This window comes from Myxocyprinus asiaticus, chromosome 25 (genome assembly GCF_019703515.2).
Source record: "Myxocyprinus asiaticus isolate MX2 ecotype Aquarium Trade chromosome 25, UBuf_Myxa_2, whole genome shotgun sequence".
NCBI classification, from domain to species: domain Eukaryota; kingdom Metazoa; phylum Chordata; class Actinopteri; order Cypriniformes; family Catostomidae; genus Myxocyprinus; species Myxocyprinus asiaticus.
The window spans coordinates 16,843,826-16,869,478 of NC_059368.1; the positions used below are offsets into that span (position 1 = coordinate 16,843,826).

Below are 25,653 nucleotides of genomic sequence, written 5' to 3' on the forward strand. Positions count from 1 at the left end.
AATGTATTTCTATGCAAAAAATTCAATTAAAAATAAGCTGTCTCAAAAGCTAATAGAGGAGATTATTTCATTACTCAAGAAAGGTCATGGCTATAAGTACATTTCCAAGGCACTTCAATTTCCAGTAGACAAAGTTGGCAGCACCATTCATACATTTTTTAAATATGGTACAACAGCAATCTTCTTGGGGTGTGGAAGAAAGCAAAACTTCACCAAGGGAAATGTTGACTTGATTATTCAAGAATTAATAGGAAAGAAGTAGGAAAAACCTGTAGAGTCCTGGAAGAAGGTTTTATAGATGTATGACACTAAACTGAAAATGAATTTTAGACCCATGGGTCAGCAGTACATCTGGAGTAAGATGAAAAGGTGATGACAAGAACGACACCATCCCCACAGTCATGCATGGAGGTGGGTCAGTCCTGTTATGGGGGTGTTTTGCGGCTGCAGGAAACGGCTATCCTGACTATGTGACTGACACCATGGATTCTTTCAGATGTAAATTGAAGCTTGGTGATCACTGGACTTTCCAGCAAGACAATAACACCAAGGATACATCCAAGTTGTCCAAAATCTGGCTCAGGGATAGGTCGTGGAATGTCCTTAAATGGCCCTTTCAGTCCATCATTAAAATCCCATTGCAAACCTTTGTAGGATTTCAAGGAAGCAGTGGCAGCACAGAAACCAAAGAATGTCAATGAGCTGGAAGCTTTTGCTCATGAGAAATGTTTAAAAATTCTAATAGAGAGGTGTCCGAAGCCTGAGAACACTTACCTGAAACATTTATTTGCTGTTATTAAGGATAAAGGACGCTCCACAAATGACTGACTTTGGGGGTTGAATATTTTTGACATGACATTTGTGGAGAGAATTAGTTATCTTTTATTTTAAAATTTCTGTAAACTGAACTCTTTGTTCTCAAAATCACTCAAATGTGTATTAAAAACTTACTTTGACTGTTTACTGAGGTTTTAGTTGATGTGTTTTAATTCACATCACCAGAATGTATTGCTGGTCAGGGGGGTTGAATAATTTTGATTGCAACTGTAGATAACAAATATTGGCATTATATTCACACTGTTTAGCCAGAGGGGAACAAGCTCCCCTGGTGAGCCTGGTTTCCCCCAAGGTTATTTTTCTCCATTAACTAACATTTTATGGAGTTGTGTGATTGTGTTCCTTGCCACAGTCACCTTTGGCTTTCTCACTGGGGGCCTAAAGACAAATATTTTTAAGGTATAATCTACAATCACATTATTCAATAAAACCACACATTTAGGACTTTAAAACATTACAGCTTCTTTTTCTGTAAGTGCATGATTTTCTGTAAAGCTGCTTTGAAGAAAAAGCGCTATACAAATTAAAATGATGATTTATGTCAATGGCTTTGAGTCCAATCAAAACTCTTATGGTTTTTGGTGAAAATTCATCTCTCACTTGGTAATACAAATTCAATGTTAGCCCCAGTCTTTGATCCATTTGTAAGGCTGGTAAATCACACTTTGGCTGCTGTTTATATGTTTACAAAATTGTAAATTTGTATTCCTCTGCTTTGCAAACCCAACTCTCTAATGAGCAACAATATTTACCTCCTTTTTTGTGGTCCTCTTTCGAGCTGCGCACCTTGCCCAGTTTCATGGCTGAAAACACTGCTTTTCCTGCTCTACAATATAAAACAAACATTTAGATGAATGGGAAATGTAGTGATAACATTTGCACTGTGATTCATTGTTCATTCACCTCTACCTCTGGGGATGCCAAACACTGAATAATTTATTGAATAAATAAGTCTGAACTAAGAAATGTGGTAATGTTGCATGGATATAACAAGCAGTGATCTGTCTGGATACATTCCACAATTTCTTAATCTTTCAATGACATAATCTATTAATAATGTACATAAGGGTAGCTCAGCAAGTGAAGACGCTGACTACCACCCCTGGAGTCATGAGTTCGAATCCAGGGCGTGCTGAGTGATTCCAGCCAGGTCTGCTAAGCAACCAAATTGGCCCGGTTGCTAGGGAGGGTAGAGTCACATTAGGTAAACTCCTCGTAGTCGCTATAATGTGGTTCTCGCTCTCGGTGGGGCACATGGTGAGCTGTGCGTGGATGTTACGGAGAATAGTGTGAAGCCTCCACACGCACTATGTCTCCGCGGTAACGCGCTCAACTAGCCACGTGATGAGATGCGCGGATTGATGGTCTCAGATTCGTCCTCTGCCACCTGGATTGAGGCGAGTCACTACACCACCACGAGGACTTAGAGCGCATTGGGAATTGGGCATACCAAATTGGGGAGAAAAGGGGAGAAAAAAATAAAATAATAACGTTCATAAGGATTCCATATGCGTAGCATATCTCAATAGAAATTACTTTCAAATAAATTATCAATGGATAGATATCCAAACAGATTTCGAGTATCAAAATCATTGCCATATACTGTACATATCTTTTATCTTTAATTCACATAAAGAAGTTTTATAGACAGCACACACTGTGAAGATGGTTTATACACTGCTGGAGTACAATCGAATCATCACTACTGGAGCAAGACTGGTGTTCCCATGATGGAAAAGTCCAGTGATATTTATCATTCAGACGAGACGCTTGTTTCAACAGTGGGACCCCACTCACAATAGCTCCAATGGTATCCAATAACTCTGCACTGATATTATGGTGATTAGATATCAGTTCAACTACAAAGGCTTGATGATGTCACAGGCTGGCTGGACAAATGAGGGACCTTAATTATTTAAAAAGATGGGCACAATCCTCCAATTAGCTGTGATCCATGGATATAGATACTTACTCAGGACCAGATGAAAGAAATACAGATAATTTTGTTCTTTCATTTTCTTTGAGCATTTTAAACAGAGTGAAAATGTGTCAAGCGCGCACATAGTTCTCAATTATTTGAATGAATTATATAACCAAATAAGAAGACATTACCTCTTGAGTCAGGACTGATTATGGGAAATAGAGATACATGCAATTTTTAAAACATTATTTTGCAATTAAGTTATTTTAAGTTGCAATTAATTTATTAATACCTTAGCCTAATGGTGGATGTTTCCTTGCTTAAAGGGACAGTTCACCCCAAAATTTTAATTGATCAACAGTCATATTCATCAACAGTCAATTACTTCCTATCATGTTGTTTCACACCTGTTTGACATTATTTTCTCCATGGAATGAGGTATTTAGGCAGAATGTTGGGGATGAACAACCTCAGTCACCATTAGTTTTTCCATTCAATGTAAGTAAATAGTGACTGAGGCATTTAGTTTCCCACCTTCTGCCTAAACATCTCCTTTAGTGTTTCACAGAGGAAAGAAAGTTATACTGATTTGAAACGACATGAATATGAGAAATGTATAACAAGACTTTCATTTTTGGGTGAACTATCCCTTTAACTCTTTGAAGTTATCACAGAGTGACACTGAAGGGAATGTATTCGGAGCTTTAATCCATTAATTGAGAAATTGAATAGAGAACAACTACAAAAAAAAATTCTGAAATCCAAAAGTTCCAATTTTTTTTTTTTTTGTCTGAACCTTCCCTGACTAAAATATCCCTCTAAAAAATGTGCCCAACCCAACACAAATTAACATTTTTGGCTTGATTAAAAGCAGTACATTTTGATGTTACCACATGAAGCACATTTCTACCAGACAAAACACTTTTTATAGTGCCGAAAGACTGATGAACATACAGGGTACTCACCACACGCTGACAACCACCAAAAATTGGCCCAATAGAGAAATGTGTCTACAAAGCCCGCAGGGGCAAAAAGTTATGTATTTCTGACTGTTTGGTGTTCTATATGCCCATTTCCATTGGCTAGTTCAGATCTAAGCAACAAAACCACACAAGCAAAAAGACAATGCTCAAACTAAGTGGGACGTTCACACTAAAGAGAGAACTTGAGATGATGACCAGCTATGAGTGAAAAAGTAACAGGAGAGTAGGTGACCACACACACACACATACTGTAGACATGCACAAACACACACACTCACACACTCACTCTCACTGTTATAAACATGTATGTTGTTTTATAAATAAATGACTTATAATGCTAATTGTGAAACATCTGTGTTAACTACTCATACATACTATAAACCAATATTCAAACATTTTACAGCAATTATTAATCTTAGTTAATATTAAATTATAAATATACTATGCACTATTTATTGTTCGTTCATGATACATTTACTAATGGTAATATATACAGTACAACTTAATGTTAAAAATGTTTTAGTATATGTATACATTAACACTAACCTAACCCTAACCTTATTGGTAAGTGTTACCAGAGTGCTCATCTTGAGGCCATGACTTAATTGAAGATATAGTTCACCCAAAATATATTTAAAACAATCTGGACCACGTTTGGACTTTGACTTGGACATTAAATATAATTAATTTGGATAAAATCCAGTAAAAGAGACTATATTGTATCTAAACAAAATGATGAGGTAACTTGACACTAATTAGATGATTTTCAGAGCGTGATGAAACCAGCGCTGTTTAATTAAATGCTTCACTTCAGCAACCAAGGAGAACAAGCAAATGCCATGACTTAATTAAAAGGATAGTTCACCCCAAAATTAAAATGCCGTCATCATTTACTCACCCTCATGTTGTTCCAAACCCATATCAATTTATCTCTTCCATAGAACACAAAAGGAGATGTTAAACAGGTTTGGAACAATATGAGTAAAGGGTGAGTAAATGAGGAGCATTTAAATTTTTGGGTGAACTATCCCTTTAACAGCACAAGTAACTGCAAAGTTCTTTAGATCTTTGTAATAAACAGACCAGAGGACCTAAATAGGGCAGACTTTCAGCACTATTTTGTTTAGTCTAGAAAGGGCATTCAGGAAACCATCACTCTGACTGACAGTATTGGCACAGAGAACAAAGCCAGCATCTAAGATTGCGCTCTGAGCTGCTCAACTCACCATGCAGCAGACACTATTTTTTAATGTCTAACAGAAGGTCATTTATGCCTATATTCTTAAGAAAACTGGTTCTAAACAGCTCTTGATTAAATGGGTTATTTCACCCAAAAAGGAAAATTCTCTCATCATTTATTCACCCTCATACCATCCCAGATGTGTATGACTTTCTTTGTTCTGCTGAACACAAATGAAGATTTTTAGAAGAATATGTCAGCTCTGTAGGTCCATACAATGCAAGTGGATGTTGATTAGCACTTTAAAGCTCCAAAAAGCTCAGACAGTCATAGTAAAAGCAATCCATATGACTCCAGTGGTTAAATTAATGTCTTCTAAAGCGATTTGAATGATTTGGGTGAGAAATAGATAAATATTGAAGTCCTATTCACTATATTTGTTTACTTCCGGTCGCTCTCCGATGCCTGTCCTCAATGGGACTCGGTTCCCTCAGCCTCTCACGTGACGTAAGTACGTCGGCATGTTCACGTGAGAAATGTAAGCGTAAGTGTAGTTCTAGCAGGAAGATCTCTGGATTCATTCATCAGGCATCACATCCAATCACAGAGCCTGCCAGATGCTTCTCATTGTTTGCATACTTCTGTGTTTTCACTCACGCACATGTGAGTGAAGCATATATCATGTTACACACTATGTTCACAATCCTTTAATCATCTTAAGCTTTATAATGCATCAATATCGCTTTAAGCGGCAATATTAATTTTACTAGAGCATTCGGTTCTCAAAAAACATGTTAGGTGATTGCGTGTTTCGCAGCACGGCGGCCGCACCATTCGGGAATGGGTGCACATTTCGCAAATGTTACCACAGAGTTTGCATGCCTGTGCATTCTCCTTTTGGGGAAGCAGGTTCCAATATTCATGCATGTCCTTACGCACAAGTACTTCAGTGCATAAGGTCCGATCATCCGTCAAGATGATGCTTCTTGCATTGTGTTTTCGCTCCTATCTCACGTCAAATCACGCTGTTTTCATTTCTCATATATCCACATCAGCGTTTCCTTAAAGGGAAAGCATCATCATTGCTATGTGTCCTCTGACACCTAGCGGCAGGAATTGCTCATTACATTTCTGTATTTAATTAACAGCACACTGAAGATTGTGCTCCAATACAAGAAATTATCAAATCAAATAAAATCTAGTTATTATTTCCATATCTAGCTATGTCACATGTTTCATTTTATGAGAGTCATCTGTCGTCGTTACAGTGAAGAGATTTGTATTGCCACGGGTCACTGAAACTATTTATTATTTTATAATATAGAACAATGAAGGTTTCTAAACAAAGGGGCCTCTCTACACTATGGGGCTTTTTTCACTAACGTTTGAATTCTAAGCTTCATTACTCAAAATTCTGCATACAGTTAATTTCTGCATCTGCTGGTCAAAACATAAGCTCCCCACTCAAGCTCTCCACATTAGTTCATCAACATATGTGTTTACTACGTGTGCTCGTGGTCAGGGCAGTAACATACAGTAGCAGGTAAGTAAGGTATCTGTATGACTTTACTGGGATAAAAACAGTGCTTGCAGCGCAAATGTGCCATCCAGGAATGCAACTGAGGCTTTGTGAGGCTGCTGTGCAGAACACAAGGAGTCCCAGGACACCGCAACCATAGTGTGCTTTCTGCTGTTGGCTCAATACATCTAAGCAGCACAAATGTGCTGTCTAGGTGCTGCAACTGCAGCATGTCTCAGGTGTGCTTTTAAGCATCTTATGAAACCGCAAATGCAGTTTATATAAAAGCATTTAAATTCCCTTCACATGGCAAAGCATTGTTTATCTTTACAGGGGTATTGCACAAATAATGCTCGCCCTCATTGTAGGGCTCAAACGCAAAACGTTGTCAAATGCAAAATGTTGCTATTCTTGCAAAGGTATTGCACAAACAACGTCACCCTTATCTAGGGCTCAAACGCAAACATCGTTTGTCCTTTTACTAGGGTATTGCACGAATGACATCACCCTTATCGTAGGGCTCAAACGCAAAACGTTGTTTCGTACATTTGCAGAGGCATTGCACAACCATGCCTGCCTTTTGCAAGGGCCAATCCAAGCAAGGGCTTATTCGCAAGCATTGTTTAGCCTTCTGCAAAGATATTACACAAACAAGGCTCACCCATTCACAGGGGCTCTACATTTCTCATCTAGCCTACCTACCTTCAGGGTATGGCACAATAGTAGCATGTCGTACAGCCTACAGGCTTATGTTTGCGTCATTCATTTATTTATTTTCTTTCAGATATGTCCCTCATCCTCTGAAGACCTGGTTGTTGTCCTGAGTCTAATTATTTGGTTTTGTATTTTATTTTTGGGGCTTAGGTTAAATTAGGACCCAATTCCTTTTGAGGTAAGCTCCGCTCCCCTGCCGTCATCACCTCCGGCAGGATCTAATGGTTCAAGCAGCATCGGAGCGTTGAACCGTAGGATGGGGCTTACGCCTAATGGTAAATATCTTTTCGTTCATATTATTACAATAATCTCAAGTCTTTCTGATAGAACTGACATGATACAATCGGTAGTGCAGCTTGATTTGTTTACAAGAGAACGCTGTTCATAAGCTTCATTGGTTTTGCTTTCATTTAAACATGCCAGCGTGCAGATGACAATAGGGATACAGTTTACAGGATTTATTGACAGTAATTAGAACGCAGCAGGGATGGTGAAGCGTGAGGAACACAGCACCAACTGCAGCAGGATGGTGGTGAGTGTGTTTGTAGATGTGTGTGCATCATGGTCATGTAGAGAGCAGATCCATGAGGAATCCTTCATGAAGAGTGTGTTCGTAGGTGTATATGCATCGTGGTAGTAGGGAGCAGATCCATGAGGAATACTCCGTTGAAGAATCTATGAGCAGAAGGACAAGCGCCGCAGGAAACTGGAAGGTAACCACACTCCAGACACACAGGCAGAGATGGGCAACCAATACAGATACAAGAGACAGGACCAACTGAGGCAGAGAGAGCGAGGTGAGTTACTTTACACACAACAACAATCTAGCAAATATCATGACCCAACAAAGGGTTTAAATAGGCAGAGAATCAATGGAGAACAGGTGCTGTCAGCATGTTAATTAGTGGCATGATCAGCGTTCCCATGGAAACAATCAGTGTTCCCATGGAAATGGCGATCACACATGCCGGCAGCACCTGAGACAAACAGAAAACAAAACAAACAGAACAAACCGCCGAATTAACCGGGACCGTGACACCTTTGCTGAATCGCGTTCTTAATGGAACAGAAACCAGGTCAGATGTCCCAAGACACAAAGTTCTGCTGATCTCGCTTGTTGAGTCCACACCTGTTGTATGTCCTGTATTTCTAGCTACACACCTGCTGTATTTCCTACAGACGCTGTTTTATGAATTACATGGTAAGCAGCTAGTTAACTTCAGGCAGGAAGTGTAGACTAAGTTAGTTGTAGTCGACTATTCTGTGAAACCCCTTAAATATACACAAAAAAGAAATAAGCAAATAAACAATACATGTGTATCCCTAGTGAAATTAATTATTTTGAAGTTAGGAATTTTAAATTAGGTCATGTCATGAATAAGTGGGGGTGAGATCAGGTGACATATTTTATGAATGAAGATGAGAAACTGAGATGGGCAAAAAGTCACTGAATTCAAAAGAGTTATTTATGAACACAACTTTTATACACCTTGCTTAAGAAGAATGACCTGCACCTTTAGAGCATAAATACAACAGCTGTCAATAGAATGTGAAAGGAGAGGATATGACACCTAGGGGAGAGATCATTTGTATTTTCCTGATGCGTTCAGACATAATGAACAAACATAAATATATTCAAACCCTCTAATGTGACAGTACTCCCAAGACAGCAAGTTAGAACAAAAGCATTACATAAACACTGACAACAATTTATCTACTCTATTCTAACTTATCAATATGCTGCTATCAAAAGTCTCAAATCTAAGTGATACATTTTCATGAATATTGGAGAAACATTGTCTTTTGAATATTCTAAAACACACTGAAAACATTGCACACACTGAAATGTGTATGGTAAAACACACTGCCAATTTCTTTGTTAGAGAGGAAAATATATTATATGATTCTTTTGCCCTAACTTCTGCTGAAGGTACTTATTGTAAGAAAACTAAAACACATCGTTGTACTCAACACCACTAACTTTACATACAGTATTTTTTTGTGCTTGGACAAATAACCACTTATTTCTGTCAAATCTTGTTTTAAATGTGAAGTATGTTTGAGTGTGAGTGTTTGTCCTTAAAAACATGAGATTATTTTTTTCAAAAATTGCAATGAGAAAAGGACACGGAGAGTAAAACACTCACATCAATGAAAGGTTCCAGAGTATATCACTGGCCATTCCTCATCCATGGCATGAGCTTAATGCATAACAATACATTCAAACAGAGATAAATGGAATGCAGTATGAAGCACAAAGCACAGCCTAATGAATAATGAATGTATCACTCTGAAGCGGAATTGCATGAGAGACCTTTGTGATGGAAGCAAGTTTCACTGGCCACAAACACTGCGCAAATGACATTTCAACACTTCTGTCTGCAACACGAAACATGACCTCTGTTCTTTACTGTATTAAATGAATGATTAGAACTAATTAAAAGTTGCAGAGTAATGTAGCCTGCTTGAAACACATTGAAATTGGCACTGATTACTGTCGCCTCCATGGGTCACTCTAAAATCCAACATAAATTTGGTTCCTAAACTTCAAACAATTAAACAGCTTAAACAAACATTATTCATCAGATACATTAATACTCTAAAGTGCTTTTGGGTTACAGTAATACGAAAAGTCTCATTTGACTTTTTTACTTTTTATTTTAATTTATGGTGATGTGGAAATGACTATGAATAGGAAGCACAATTCTGTTTCATTAATGTGAAATAAATAAAATCTTAATCTTAAATAAATAAAAATTTTAAATAAAATCATTAAAGTTTGGATTGTTTGGACATTCATTTATTCAAAGGAAGAGCACAAACTCACATGTCAAACTCACACAATACAAACTTTTTTAAACAAGAAAAACTGAAGGGCTGCAAGTGCAATATGTAATTTTACAGTGTAGGGCTTTATTCAAATTCATCCAATGGGAGTGACTCACCGCACGTGCTGTACGTGGAAATGGGATGTGTACGGACTGATACTCGCAACATGATGATGGATCTCTGACTGTCGACGGAGGATATTCTCCTCAAGTTAAAAGAACCTGAAAGTCACTGAAGAATCATATAAATTCAGAGGTATGTTCAACTTTAAGTGTTGTTATAATTGGCATTTTCCTTGTATTTTGTGTATTTGTCCAATTGTTATGTGTTTGTATGTAGTAATTTTTGTTGACCGGCCGTTGGCGTGTTCGCATGCTAACCATATTTGTCTTCCCACCAAAATACTTAATAAATTACACAGGCTTGAGAAAGCCAACATATTGTTTTTCTATTTCGGAATAATTGACGAGGGACCGTTGAATTATTGACAATTATTGGACACCCCTTATTGGTAATCGTGTTGCAGCCGTTACACCTCTGGTTTGCATTCATTTTCAATAATTCGACGTTCGAGACAATATTCCACTTATACCAAAGCTACTACATCTCAAGATGTTTTTGTCATGTTTTCTTCATTTAAACACTTTAGTTTATCAAACTGATTTCTTGAACCACGTATTTAGCATGTAACGATACGTGTCCGCTAGGGCTGGGCGATATGTAAAAAATATTTTAGTGATAATTGCCTAAAAAATATTGCGATATCCGATTACATCATCAACCTACGGAAGCCCTAAACCGCAAGGTGGAAAAAAAAAAAATAGTGTCTCAGTTCCTTCCTGAGCCTAAGTCTTAAATTTTTTTCTCTCTTCCTAAAAATGTTTTTCTCTCTTAAAATTTTTTTTTTCTCTCTTCTAAAAAATGCATGCGGTACCAACCTTGGCCACCAGGTGCCACTATCAGTAAACATGTAATCTTATGATTTTAATGCTTTCTCTGTTGCTATATAGCTGAATAATTCATTTATTATTTATTTAAGGGTTTGCAAACCTTAAGACAAAATCAGGTTACATATGTTTTATATGGCATTCGTTGTCGTGTAACAACCGGAGTTATTTTTTTTGTTTGAAATTGTTGGTCTTTCTAAACCATCTATGCCGTTTGCTCAGTGTTACATGGTGGAAGCGAAGGAATGTATTGAGGAAAACGGGAAACATGGGGAAATTATTATTATGTCTGTCCTTTTGAAGTGTTGGTACATCTGGTAATGTTAAGGCCGCGGGTGTCATGACCATTTATATGTCTATGGTCGTGACATCGTGTACAAAAGAAGTCCGATTTCACTGGCTAGGCACCAACCTACAAAACGACTCCTTTGCGCCCTCCCCCTGCCCCGCCTTTCTCTCTCGCCAACACTGAGTTTGCAAGTGCACAAGTTAGTTATGCATCAGATATATCGCGAAAATAGTTGCAAAGTCAAGGCGCGAAGATTTGAAATTGCAGTGACAGATTTGAGAAGTTGCAAGTGCCTAATTGAGGTTGTACTGCAAATGTGAATGTAAAATATCCATGTATAATATCCATGTGAATGTATAATATGCAATTTGTAAAATATCCATGAGGTAATTAAAGATGACTGGAATCTTTTGTAACGAAAAATACTGTAAGGTAAAAGCTGGATGGCTACCTTAAGTAAAATATTTATCAATTGTGTAAATTCTAACAGAACGCTAACGTGAAATATGTTTAAAATGCGGTAACGCTCACTTCTGGCCGGAGATGCTGTGATGTATGGTTCCGTGGCTCGGCAGATGGAACCCCCGAGCGCAGGGGCTCACCAACAGGTCCTCCACTGGACAATAATATTTATTTGGGCTTCAAATAACCAAGGAAAACACTCAAGTACAGAACTCAGTATACTTAAGTTGTATTTTTATTCAATAATTTAAGTTTAAATTTATTTGGTTTATAGAGCACATTTAAAAACAGCTAGTGGGCTAACCAATGTGCTGAACAGACATAAAAATAAAAAGTATTTTAAGTATTAAAGAATTTAAGCTGCAGGTTGATCCCATTAATACAAGTACAATTATCCTGGCAAACATTTAATATTGCTAACAATCCACAGTAGATTGACTTTGGGACATTTAGAGCATCAACAAACGAGTCTATATATTCATTAGGGGAATTTAAAAATTATTGTACAATACACAAAATTAATTCATATTACCACCCGGTATACACAAACTCCTTAAACAGCAAATCTCTAAAACACATAAATATCCACAGAATACATAATTAAATACCACACATCATAAATACACACCATCAGTGATTAGTCAATACATGCCATTAATACCACTCAAGCTAAATACATAGTCATCGTCAATTACATTACAGAATGCATATGGAGAGATAAACAACCTGCCCTCATACCCCCACTCACACACACGCTCATGATAATAAATGCCGGGGGACGAAAAATAACATTACACATAACATTCAATGAGACCTCCCAGGAGAAAAGAAACCCACAAGCATGTAAAACAAATAACCCAACAACACAATGTACTGCTGGCTTCCTAACCCGCTACCGGACGTGGGATACAGCATTCGTAGAACACATCAACAGCGGCCACCTAAACCTCGAGTTCAAGATTACCCTGAAGTTGCAAATAACCCCTCCCAATTTACTCACGCCGTTTTCACAATAACAGTAAGCCCACGTCCCGACACGGCAACTCCGGCAAAAAAAATTAGCAGTACCAAATCCCCCCCCCCCCCAACAACAGAAATCATTATACTTTTATAGCTTCATGCCCATACTGCTAATACAAAACAGGTGTGTGTAGCCTACTATTCTTCCCCCCGGCGGAACCCGGGGAGCGATACTATAGCTGATTCCTCACCCCTCACCAATTTGTTTGGGATGAGCATTTTATATCGGCGTAACTGTCTAGCTCATGTTTAGACAGACCAACAATATTTGGATATTTATTTGACATTCTTCATCTGGAACTCTTCACTTCTGCAGCAGACAGTGTGTTTCAAAAGCATAGACAACTTGTTATATTAAAATATATTATTATAATTAAATTCCACCATGAAAGTCTAAACATGACATTCCCGTTCAGTCGCGAGGATTGAATTTATAAATGAACTTTTCATTTAGAAATTAGATTATTACAACAATATTAACATTACCAGATGTACCAACACTTCAAAAGGACAGACATAATAATAATTTCCCCATGTTTCCCGTTTTCCTCAATACATTCCTTCGCTTCCACCATGTAACACTGAGCAAACGGCATAGATGGTTTAGAAAGACCAACAATTTCAAACAAAAAAATAACTCCAGTTGTTACACGACAACGAATGCTATATCAAACATATGTAACCTGATTTTGTCCTGATTACGGTTTGCAAACCCTTAAATAAATAATAAATGTATTATTCAACTATATAGCAACAGAGAAATCATTGAAATCATAAGATTACATGTTTACTGATAGTGGCACCTGGTGGCCAAGGTTGGTACTGCATGCATTTTTTTGAAGAGAGAAAAAAAAAAAATTGAAGAGAGAAATTTTTTTGAAGAGAAATATTTTGAAGAGAGAAAAAACATTTAAGACTTAGGCTCAGGAAGGAACCGAGACACTATTTTTTTGTTTTGTTTCACTGTTATTTTTTTTCACCTTGCGGTTCAGGGCTTCCTGCCAAGGGTCGGTGAATTTTTTTTGCTTTATTGATTTTGCTTTAAAAATTTCATTCATTTATTGAAACATGAAAAACATAAACAAAAGACATTTTTAAATTCTAACTGCACTTCAAACTAAACGAAAAAAGTAATAAAATAACACAGTGATCAAAAAATCTTATTTAACCACCTCCCCAAATCCAAACATTTACCGTCTCGAATGGCTCCATTTGCCATCACGCAAGCATCCATCAACAATAACGTGGAAAATTATTAATAGCTAATATTACTAAATAAAGATTAAGAACTAAATACAATTATACATGTAAAGACAATAATAATCAAAATAAATAAGCCTAATAAATTCCCTTGTGTTCCAAAAATAATGCTGCCCAAATGTGTGTTGTTACTGAATTTGTGTTTGTATTTTGTTTTGGTAATACAGTTTATGCTGCCTATAGAAAAGAAAATAAAACTCAATTTTAGGTTCAAGGTGAACATGTCTTGTATTACTTTATGATTTAATCACTTGTCTTTTGTTTCTTTAATACAAAGATATATATTACTGAACCTGCAGAGTTGCGTTCACAATGCATGCCAACCGCGTGGAAATAAAGCAAACGGCACGCGAGCCCCTCAATCTCCATGCAATCTCCAATCTCAGTCTCCACAGCCTGGTCTCGTTCGGCAGTTCTGACGCTGGGGATGATGACTATGTCATGTCTCTTGTTGCATCAGGCAAGTGGTCAGTGGATGATTCAAGGGCAGTCGAAAAGCTCAATATCAGGTATCCAGAGGAACCTACACAATATCGCCTTGATGAATGGTTCCTGCAGTCCGGACACCATCAAGCGATCACATATCGTAGATCTGCCCCGTTCTTCCCTGAAGTTCATAACGGACTGTCAAAATCCTGGCGCGTGCCCTAATCAGCTTGCCAGCGCAGCAATTACACACTCAATGTGGATCATGGGGAACAAAACAGTTGTGCCCAACAAGCAAGATGATTAAATCCACCTCGGCCAGTTACAGTCCCAACTTGGGACCTAACTTTGGTCCTAAAAGCGCTCGCAGTGCCCCCCTTCGAACCTTTGGACTCTGTTGATTTGCGCATGCTCTCCATTAAGACCGCACTACTGCTGGCTCTGGCCTCAGTTAAACGGGTCGGTGACTTACATGCACTATCAATTGACAATTCATGTCTGGAGCTTGGCCCCAGTCTTTCAAAAGCCACTGTCAAACCCAGAAAAGGCTATGCGCCTAAGGTTCTAACCATGCCCTTCAGAACGCAGGTGGTTCACCTTCAAGATTTCTTCCCTCCTGGGGCCTGGGTAGCTCAGTGGTAAAAAGACGCTGGCTATCACCTCTGAAGTTCGCTAGTTCGAATCCCGGGGCGTGCTGAGTGACTCCAGCCAGGTCTCCTAAGCAACCGAATTGGCCCGGTTGCTAGGGAGGGTAGAGTCACATGGGGTAACCTCCTCGTGGTTGCTCTAATGTGGTTCGCTCTCGGTGGGGCGCGTGGTGAGTTGAGTGCGGATGCCGCGGTGGATGGCATGAAGCCTCCACACGTGCTATGTCTCCATGGCAATGCGCTCAACAAGCCACGTGATAAGATGCACGGGTTGATGGTCTTAGACGCGGAGGGAACTGGGATTCGTCCTCCGCCACCCGGATTGAGGCGAGACACTACGTGGCCACGAGGACTTAAAAGCGCACTGGGAATTGGGCATTCCAAATTGGGAGAAAAAAAAATATTTCTTCCCTCCTCCATTTAATTCGGATGAGGAACAATCCTTGCATTTGTTATGCCCTGTGTGGGCGCTACACGCATACGTTGAGCGCACCCACTATTTCAGACTGTCTGATCAGCTCTTTGTGTGCTATGGAGGATGCACGAAAGGAATGTCCATCTCCAAGCAAAGACTTTCTCACTGGATCGTTGATGCGATTGCCCTGGCTTACAAGTCGCAGGGTAAGATCTGCCCAATTGGTGTTAAAGCACACTCAACAATTTTAATTCATACTGTATGACTATAGTTGATATATTAATTCTGAGTGCTCCCTTACTGGCCCAACATGAGGGACACTCACTTGTGGCATACTCATGTCGGTCGCCGTCCTGCTTGACTGCGGTATCATGTTTCCTCCCTGGAAGGTTATGTCATGTAGTGAGGAGTGATGGGATTCTGTTCCCCATATGCGTTAACAAGCAATGTCAAGTATACTGATCTGTAAAGGAACGTCTCAGTTATGTACATAACCTCAGTTCCATGAGACGAAGGGAGCGAGAAATTGTGAACGCTGGCTGCACTACAAGACTCAGAGTTCTCCTGAGGTGTGAACGATGCGCTCCTTGTCCCTCAGTCAAAAAATTCTGAGAATGGTGTTTGTGCACCTGCTTTTATAGTGGACAGCTTCGCACCTAAAAGGGCGGGGCTCAAACACCATGGCCAATATTAGAATATTGCCGTTAATGTAGAGAGGTTTCAGCTAGGTTGTGTGGAAGGACAACTCCCCATATGCGTTAGCACGCAATGTCTCATTCCCTTCGTCTCAGGGAACCGAGGTTACGTACGTAACCGAGACGTTTTCTGTAGTAATATGATCACTTTGATGAATAGAACATAATTTAATTTGTTATTTACTATCAAATTAAAGCAAAGCTTTTTAAAAAAAAATTTTTTATCGTTGCTATAAATATCAAAATCTCTTGTAGCCTACACGAGTACTTTAGGAGAGCACCATTTCCTGCAATAAAAAGGACGCTAATAAAAAAGAACAATACAAGCATAACTTGTCTTGTGTGTGCACCTGAAAGCATGAATGATAAACATTAAACAGGAGAAAAAGTGAGCATTTTTACATGCACGTTCTTATACTGATTATGCTTAATAAGCTGACAACGTGTGGGATTTTGTAAATGCATTAAACGGATTTCACCAATTGATTGCTTTTTGCCCATTACCCTGATTTCATGTTATGTGTAAACACCTACACCGGCGTTCTTATTGGCTTTTCCAATGTACACAAGTGTTGTGGGCATGCCTCTTCACAGTTTGATGTCAAAAGCAGAAAATATTATGATTATTTAAAATCTCATGTAAACACGTTTGTCTTGCATTGTCTTTTTTTTTATTTATTTTTTTTTATAAATAAGCTGATTTTGGTAGTTATTTGCATATTGGTGTGCATGCTCATTAACTTATGGTAAAGTTTACGTTTATTTATACAACAATCTAAAAAAAACTCTCTTGTGGCAGCTCTAATTTTCCTAATCATTACTTCAATTAACTTTTTAACAATTAACAATTTTCTATACCAGCAAACATTCATTAGTATGTAAACACATCCACACAAAAAACTCTAATGGCACCCACGCACAAACTACCATGGATAATGTTGTGTATGTATATGGTTATCATATATGGATCAGATGCCCTATGGAGACTGAAAGGCTTAGTGGAAATCAATACATCCCACACATTATTCAGAGTAAAGTCGCCCTGGCCCCATTACGCAGCAAAAATGCCCTCATAGAGAAAATATTTGGTAATAAATGTGTATCCTTAACAACATGCTATTACCAGTCACTAAATACACTGATATAAGTCTCCCAAGCCTTCAGTATATAACAAAGTAATATTTCTCGGTTCATTTTGAGTTGAACATAACTGAAAATAATGATTTAAACAGTGAGTCAGTCAAGTGCTGATTCAGTAACCATCCACGACTCAGTGAATCACTAGACTGATTCAGAACCAGTTCATAAGGGTAATTTATTTCGTAAATCAAATTTAGATGACCAGAATGGCCCACTCACTTGCGGAACGTGGGAATACCATGGAGTGAGTGTCCAGGTGAGGTTCCTGAGCTCTGGCTGCGTCCAGAGAACAGACTGTCTGTCTCAAACTGAAAAGTTCCATCACAGTCATCTGGAATATCAAGGAATTCCCCATCACTCCACACCTTCACACTACCATCCATGGTCTGATATTTGATCTCAATGGAAATACTTGTCTGAAATAAAAAATAAAAAAAAGACAAAAATGATTTATGTATATTTATGTCAAATTAATGTTCTATAAAAAGAAAAAAGATAAAACTTGAAATAAGGCTATGCTCTATTGTGCAAAATGTATTTAATTTAAATATAATTAATATAAAAAGAGTTTTGTGGCTTTAGTCCATGTCTGTTAGCTTTGAGGCCAGCTATATGCTGGTGTACACTTAATAGTTGACAAAATTAACTTTTTGCAGCTATACATTTCAAATTTACAGTATTTCTCTTCCGGGAAAACAGACCAAAAATATTGCGTACCTTAACCAAACCTTAACTTAAGGCTATTAGCAATTTTTTTTAAAAGAGGGACCCTCTCTCTGTTTGAATAGGAAATATGTCAACACAGGAATTAAAACTGTGTTCTTCAAAGCCATTTCATGTTTTTTTTTTATAAGGATTTACAGTATAATAATGTATGCACAGATAGTAAACTAAGATGCTCCCAGGTTTCAAAAGGAGTAAATAAACTTGTTAGACTGGACAAAATATTTAGCCTGAACAGAGGTTGAATGATAAGGTTTAGGATTAGATGTTAGAGTTAAGCTTAAGTGTTAGGGTTAGGGTCATTCATGAGGCAGTATCAGTCTGTCAGCATCAATTACCATTTCCTCCTCATGTTTACGAACTCATTAAAGGAGGTACAAGAAACAGTTTAGCCTTAGTCCAACTTATCTCTGTCAACTAATCTCTGATGGTCACTTCTCCCAGATGAACATGACGTACAAAAATGGGAACCTGAGCCCTGCTGAAGATTTATCCCCCTGTCTTAATTAACCAAGATGATTCAAGCTATTCTGATGTCTCACCTTAAAAAACACTGCATTTTTATACAATATTAGAAATTACAAGTACAAGGTTGCATGAAAGTATGTATTTTCTTGGTAATAAACAACGTTAAACTATGTTGGTACAGGTAAAATATAGCTCCTCTCATTTTTTAATAAAAAAAAATAAAAAAATGCATTCCAAGGTACTGTATACTTTAAAGACTCAATGAAATCAGGCTTTAGACACATAAAATGAAGTGCAATAATTTTGATCAAATTAACTTTGTATTTGTAAAGCAAGTAACAGAACAGAAGTTATAATTGTATAGCTATAAAGAGTAATTCCTTGCATCACTTCATAACAGGAAAATGTAATCTGATTCTGATTATTGTGATGGTTCACACTCAACACTTAGAGCAGCTCTGTATGTGCTTTGCAGTGCCACTGCATGGATGTCAAAAAAGATAAAAAATATGGATAAATGAGTATAATATTTTGAATAAGATGCATCACTATTCCATTATAATTGTTCTTTGTGAGTGAAATACATATCCTTTATTTACATGTAGGGCCTTCAAAAGCATACCATAGGGCAGAAATTATGATTAAAACTTGCAAAATATTAAGCATACAATATAAAGATTATGCATAGTGGCAATATAGTAGCTTATAGCCATTTTTGTAATTATTACAGAGATGCGGCACGCGACACCTTATTTTTTTCTGCATTTGGCCCCCGACCGAAAAAGTTTGGACACCACTGCTTTAGACCATATGTATTTTTGTAGCTTTGAGGCCAAAATGCTTATGTTCTCTTGAACATTGACAAAAGTCACTTTTAGCAGATATGTACATTTACTGTAAAATGTACAGTCTTTCTCCTCTGGGAAAATGGAGCAAAAATATCGATGACTCATTTTGCACTACACAGAATTTTGTCCACTGCACTTTATAGCACCATCAAGCCCTCTATGCATGCATCAAGCACTAGAAAGTGTAATCGAACTTGAAATCATGATTGTGCCTGAGACTGCAATGACAAGATTTACAGTGAAAAAGGGGTTTTAATTTGGTCTGTTCTCACCCAAAATCAATTAGATCACTTCAGAAGACATGGATTAAATCACCAGAGTCGTATGGATTATTTTTATGCTGCCTTTATGTGCTTTTTGGAGCTTCAAACTTTTGGTTACAATTCACTTGCATTGCATGAACCTACAGGGCTGATATCTTTTTTGAAAAATCTTCTATTGTGTTTTGCAGAAGAAAGAAAGTCACACATCTGGGATGGCATGAGGGTGAGTAAATGATGAGAGAATTTAAAACCACAAGTTCAATCTGACTTTTCTTGGGAAAAAATTCCATCTAACTGGATTTTTACAGGTAAAACATGGCTCCTCTCATTTTGTGGAAAAGTTTTAGTTTTCCTAGGCATACTTTAATTTACACCTTCACCAAATTTAAGGAAGGTTTTACTCAGTATGGAAAAGGTGCACATCTCATTGATGTAGAAATGCTTTTACTTTACATTTGTGCAGACACTTTTATTCAAAGGGAATTGCAGTGCATTCAAGCTAAAAAGTTTACCATTATGCGTATTCCCTGGGAACTAAACTCCTGACCTTGGCATTGTTAGCACCATGCACCATTCTGTAGAATGTTTTGTTTGGAAAATTCAGCAGCATAGGAGAACAAATCTGTAGGAGTCAAAGGAGGCTTAAGGGAGAAAATTTGTTTAAAAGAACAGTTCACCCAAAAATGAAAATTCTTTCAGTATTTATTTACCCTGACCCCATCCCAGTTGTGTATGACTGTCTTTCTTCAGCAGAACACAAATTAAAATTTTTAGAAAAATGTCAAGCTCTGTAGGTCCTTATAATGTAAGTAAATGGGTGCCATCAGGCTGCTGGCTATTTGATGGTCCAAAAGGCATATTTAGGCAGCATAAAAGTAATCCTCACGAATCCAGTCAAACAATTAATGTCTTTTGAAGCAAATCAAAAGGTTGGTGTAAGAAACAATTCGATAATTAAAATGTTTATAACTTTAAATTGCTTCCGGCCAGTGCTGGGATGCTGTTTGAAATGAACTAACTCTCACGTGACGCGAAAGCATGCGACTCTGACTTCTCACGTGAACGCGGCATAGAGCTTACGTCACGGATTCGTCGACTGCTGGCAAGAAGCGATTTTTTTAAAGTTAACAATGTTTTAATTATCTATTTGTTTCTTCCGCAAACCTATCGATTCGATTCAGAAGACATTAATTGATCATCTGGAGTCGTGTGGATTACTTTAATGCTGCCTAAATATGCCTTTTGGACCGACATATAGCCAGCAGCCTGATGGCACCCGTTTACTTACATTATAAGGACCTACAGAGCTTCAACATTTTTCTAAAAATCTTAATTTGAGTTCTTCTGAAGAAAGACAGTCATACATATCTGGGATGGCAACAGGGTAAGTAAATACTGAAAGAATCTTCATTTTTGGGTGAACTATTCATTTAATGCAACAACTCCACTGTTACATTTCCTTTACTATGGAGCTGCTATTTATTATTGTAAAACACAGAGATGAGGGTAAACCATACTGAAATAACACTGCACATGATGGTATATATCAGAAGAGAGAAATAAAAAGGAAGAATTTTAATAGTACCTACAGCCTATGAGTAGACATGTAACCATGACAACAGCAGTTTTTGTGCAAGTTGTGCAAAACTAGACTCTTTGATGAAATACATGAATGGGAGTATTTGTCATGTGTGGGTTGTGTGGTTATTACACACACACAATATGTAAGTACTTTTGCAATTACAGTTGCATACCCTCATGTTGTCCCAGTCTGTATGACTTCCATGGAACCTAAAAGGAGATGTTAGGGAGCATGTTTTTCTCAGTCACCTTTCACTTTTATCTTTTTTCTATACAATGATAGTAAATAGTACTGATGCTGTCATTCCACCTAACATCTCCTTTTGTGTTACTCAGAAAAAAAGAAAGATGTAGGTTTGGAAAAAAGTGGTGGAGGTGGGGTAAATGATAACAGAATTTTCATTTTCATTTACTAAAGAACATTCCTGAAATGACAGACCAGAAACACATATACAGACAAAAGTACACAAACTGCTTGCAATCCATATGTCTCACCAGTATGGCTGTGTTGTTGTCGTCAGTAAGAGTGTCAGACACCTCCAGATGACCCTCCTCTACCACTTTCTGCAGAACCATCCGGAAAGTGCCAATCAACCTGTAAAAAAATAAATAAAATGGCATCAGTGTATATATACTGTATATATATATATATACACACACTATATCTGTCAAACAGTTAATCTGGTGAGTGGTGGTCACAGTGAGGTGGATACACAGTAATAGCTAAAAAGTGAAAAGTGCAGTAAAAATCATGCACACAACCAGGCCCTATATTAGAAGTATATACAATATATGCAAAATGCATGAAAACATAATGTATGCAAAGGTATCACCTAAGAATATCATGGAGTTCTACATGTACAACAAAATCTTTTTAAAGGTGAGCTGTGTCATTTCTCTGCCTCTAGCATCAAAAATAGAATTGCTAAAATTAAATGTGTATATACTGTATAGGCTAAACTTGGAAATTATAGATTATATATATATATTTTTTTTATATTATATTATTATTGCTTAATCACTGCTCTGTATATAAACTCAAGCATTCTGAATACTGCCCTAAGTAATTATACACTATGAATTATTTAGATATTTTCCAATTACCAATAAAAAGAGCAATTCACTCTCTTTATTAAAACAAGATAGATTCAATCATTCCCAGACACACAAAAACATTCTTTTTCATGTAACCATAATGTCTTTCCTGAGTTTAAAAGCACACCAGACACACAAATCAAGAGTATTGTCTCAAATATTCATAAGCTGATCAACAAACATGTAGTAAATAGTGATATGTCTTTGTTCTGTCATTATTGGTTCAACATACAATCCAGATTGTATGAAAAGTCCCTAAATTCTCTGTTTATGCACCTTTTAAACCGCTAACAGATTTAGCACCTGCCTCTAAGCCACATCTTTATCAGGATGTGAAATTACGGACAGAGACTGGATGCAGGTTTCGATAAAGGTAAAGAGGTCTCATTGTGATTGATACAGCCCAATTCTGTGGTGAAATGGTGGCTTTATGACTGACTGCTGACCGGCACAAGGTGTGCATGCTTCCACGGGTGAATAATTCGCTGATCCTGGATCAGGTTCTGGCTCCCGATCAACTTTTCTAAAGACTGTACATATATTATTGATCCTCTGAACAAAAAACAGACAATTGACTTTCATCTGCTCCATAATTTACTGCGGCCTGCCTTGTCAAGTCACTTTTGTTAGGGAGGTCAAAACCTGAGAATTCATGCCCTTTGTCTGAGTGTGTGTATGTTTAGAGAGACAGAGGGAAAGAAAGACATGATGTAGCCCCCTATAAACAAACTTTGGCTAAATCATCTAACCATATGCAGAAGGCTACTGTAACAAATCTCAAGTTTTCTTCTCAAGGAGGAAGCAAGGGCTGGGTAAATATTTAATGCAAGTCTTTTATTTTACACACTTTTCAGTCTAGCACAACAAGGTTTGCTTTCCAGCACAACACAAAAACAAACAGAACAACTCTGATGAATCTCTCCCCACCCCGGTTTGGACTGCCCTTTTATCCCTCTCCAGCTCTCACGGCAACACAAAACAGCTGTTAGAGGTGATTTCCCACAGGTGTCAATCATTACCGCTCTTCCTCTCCTGGCCACACTCTCCACAGACGTCGCTTGACCACGGCCACATCACCACAGTAAACCAGTATAGTAGTAAGAAAACATGTTCTCTATTACCTCATAGTTTGGAAAATTAGTTTCCAACTGAAAGCACTGCAGTCCATATCATCTGACAGAAGAATTTAATGTCAGCTATCCACTAACATGCTTGTCTGTTGTCTTCTTTGCCTATCGGGACACTACCATTGTGTCAGTATCCCAAGAGATACTGTGAAAAAGTTGAGTAGTCATCTACAAGATCACCACCTTGTGGTCAGTTGGTCATGAAACAACAATAGCAATGAATCCACTTTATTTCTGAATTCCATTCCATTCCATTTTACTCCATTCGTGCCAGGATCAAACATGGACATCTGCTGGATGATCTTCCCAGGTATATTCATCTCTAATGTATAAGCTTGTGACACCACATCAGGGTTCGGGTGTGGAAAATAGGAGGCGGGGAGCAGTGATATGCTTCAGGTCAGGCTTTATTCTCGTCTCTTTTGTGTACAGCGTAGGTACTTTTTGCTGCTTTTCATTCAGTCAATAATCACTCTCAACATAAACATAAATTTCTTCAGAACAATCATCAGATCATAGACACTCAGTAGATCACACGGCAACGCTGTTCACTCATTCCCTCTCTTCCTCTCTAGCGTATTTTGGCCGCTTTTGAGGCCTCTCCACGCTATCACCGTAACAAAAACAGCTGTTAGAAATCATGTCGACGAGCCACACCACTCCCTCTCTCCCGCAAACAGACACATGACCACGCCCCCATCACCACAAACCTCAAAAGTTGACATAAAGCAGACACAGGTTTTGAGCTACACATCATTGGTCTGCACAACAACGTGTCTCACACCTGGCGAACAGTTTGCAAACATTAGGATATCAAATGGTGTCTGTTGCTGTGATCAGCTACGTCATGGATATAAATTACATCAGTAACTAACAAACAAATAGTTAATGAGCTGCACGGGTGACATATGTTACAGTGGCATCTCAATTATTCAACAGATACCTCTTTCTACATAGCAGTCTATTCACAGGTGTCAAAAGATGTGTGTGAACTCAATGTCACATACATCGGATCTCTGTTTGGCATAACAAAAAAACAAAGCACCAATCATTGATTGTGCATGGCAATTAAATTACTTGGTTATAAAAAAAAAATTAAAAAAAAGTCAAGGTAGATTTTTCTACTGCTGCTCAACAAAACTGTCTATTTACTTAATCATCCCATATAGTCAGACAAGTTGAACTGGAACTGATTTAGATTAGAAGAGACATCAGACCCATTCTGAAGCGACAGCAACAGAGAATCCTTAAACAGCCATGGCAATCAGAAATCTCGCTCAATTTAAAATTGGACTCATCGTGAAAATGACATGAAGTTAGCCATATATACACAGGCCTACACCCACGCACACTGATGCCTGCGTCGGCAGGCATTTCACACCTTGTCAGGACACAGAACTTACATGTCACTAGAACAGCTGATAATCTTCTAAAAAATGCCCTAAAAAATAACCCAGGTAAAGGTGGCCCACTGCGAATTGACATGCTGGTAAAAGCCAGTGAATTTGTGCTGTCTGTGAGCACTTTAATTATTGTTGTTTCTGAAATTCTCTGTGTCTAAAGTCATTGGTCAAAGACACCAGAAAATGAAAAGACGTGCTTCACATCCTCAAATATGTCAAGATAAACATGCATCAATCCATATACCCAACAGCCAGCGTTAACTATTTAAAGAGAAAGAAAGAATCATATTTTCTTTTGGTTAGGAAACGTTTAGAATTTTTTAATTCAAGAGAGTAATAGAGCATTGCAATCTGTTGTAATTTGTCAAATATTCCAATACATATCTTCCAATAATCCCATTATGCTCAAGTTTAATATTTTCTCCATAATTAATCAGCACAGCTAAGTACATTTCCTCATAGATCAATAATATGAAACGGTAGTGTAAAAGCAGTATACACAGCTATAGAAATTGCTTATCCTGTGCATATTGACAATAAGAGACGTTCGCTATAAAATATCATGAAAACTAATCTAATAATTTTAGCCATAGTTAAATATAATTTTATTATGCATCTTTAATTGCATAATAATTAATTGATATTGTAACGTTTTATGCGCATGCTCTTTTAAATCACCCACAGTGATTGGTAGAACCATAGATACGTAGCTAGATGGATGGATGGATGGATAGATTTTCTAAAGCTCAAATGTCAATATTATAATATGTATAATATTAAAATACATGAACTTAATTGCAATTTAGGCAATACCTTTTTAAAAGGTCAATGCCATAATAATATTCTCATATATTGTTTTTA

General features: G+C 37.7%; 1 protein-coding gene across 7 annotated transcripts in view; it reads right to left on the reverse strand.

The window, feature by feature from the left end:
* LOC127415628 (otoferlin-like) overlaps positions 1-25,653 on the reverse strand; it is a 95,516-nt gene that overhangs the window by 36,800 nt on the left and 33,063 nt on the right. For all 7 annotated transcript variants that reach the window (XM_051654385.1, XM_051654384.1, XM_051654390.1 and 4 more), the window contains exons 4-6: positions 21,663-21,762; positions 17,504-17,700; positions 1,590-1,663 (exon numbers count right to left, since the gene is read on the reverse strand). In XM_051654385.1, coding sequence (XP_051510345.1) covers positions 1,590-1,663; positions 17,504-17,700; positions 21,663-21,762 — 371 coding nt within the window. The remainder of the gene's footprint in view (positions 1-1,589; positions 1,664-17,503; positions 17,701-21,662; positions 21,763-25,653) is intronic.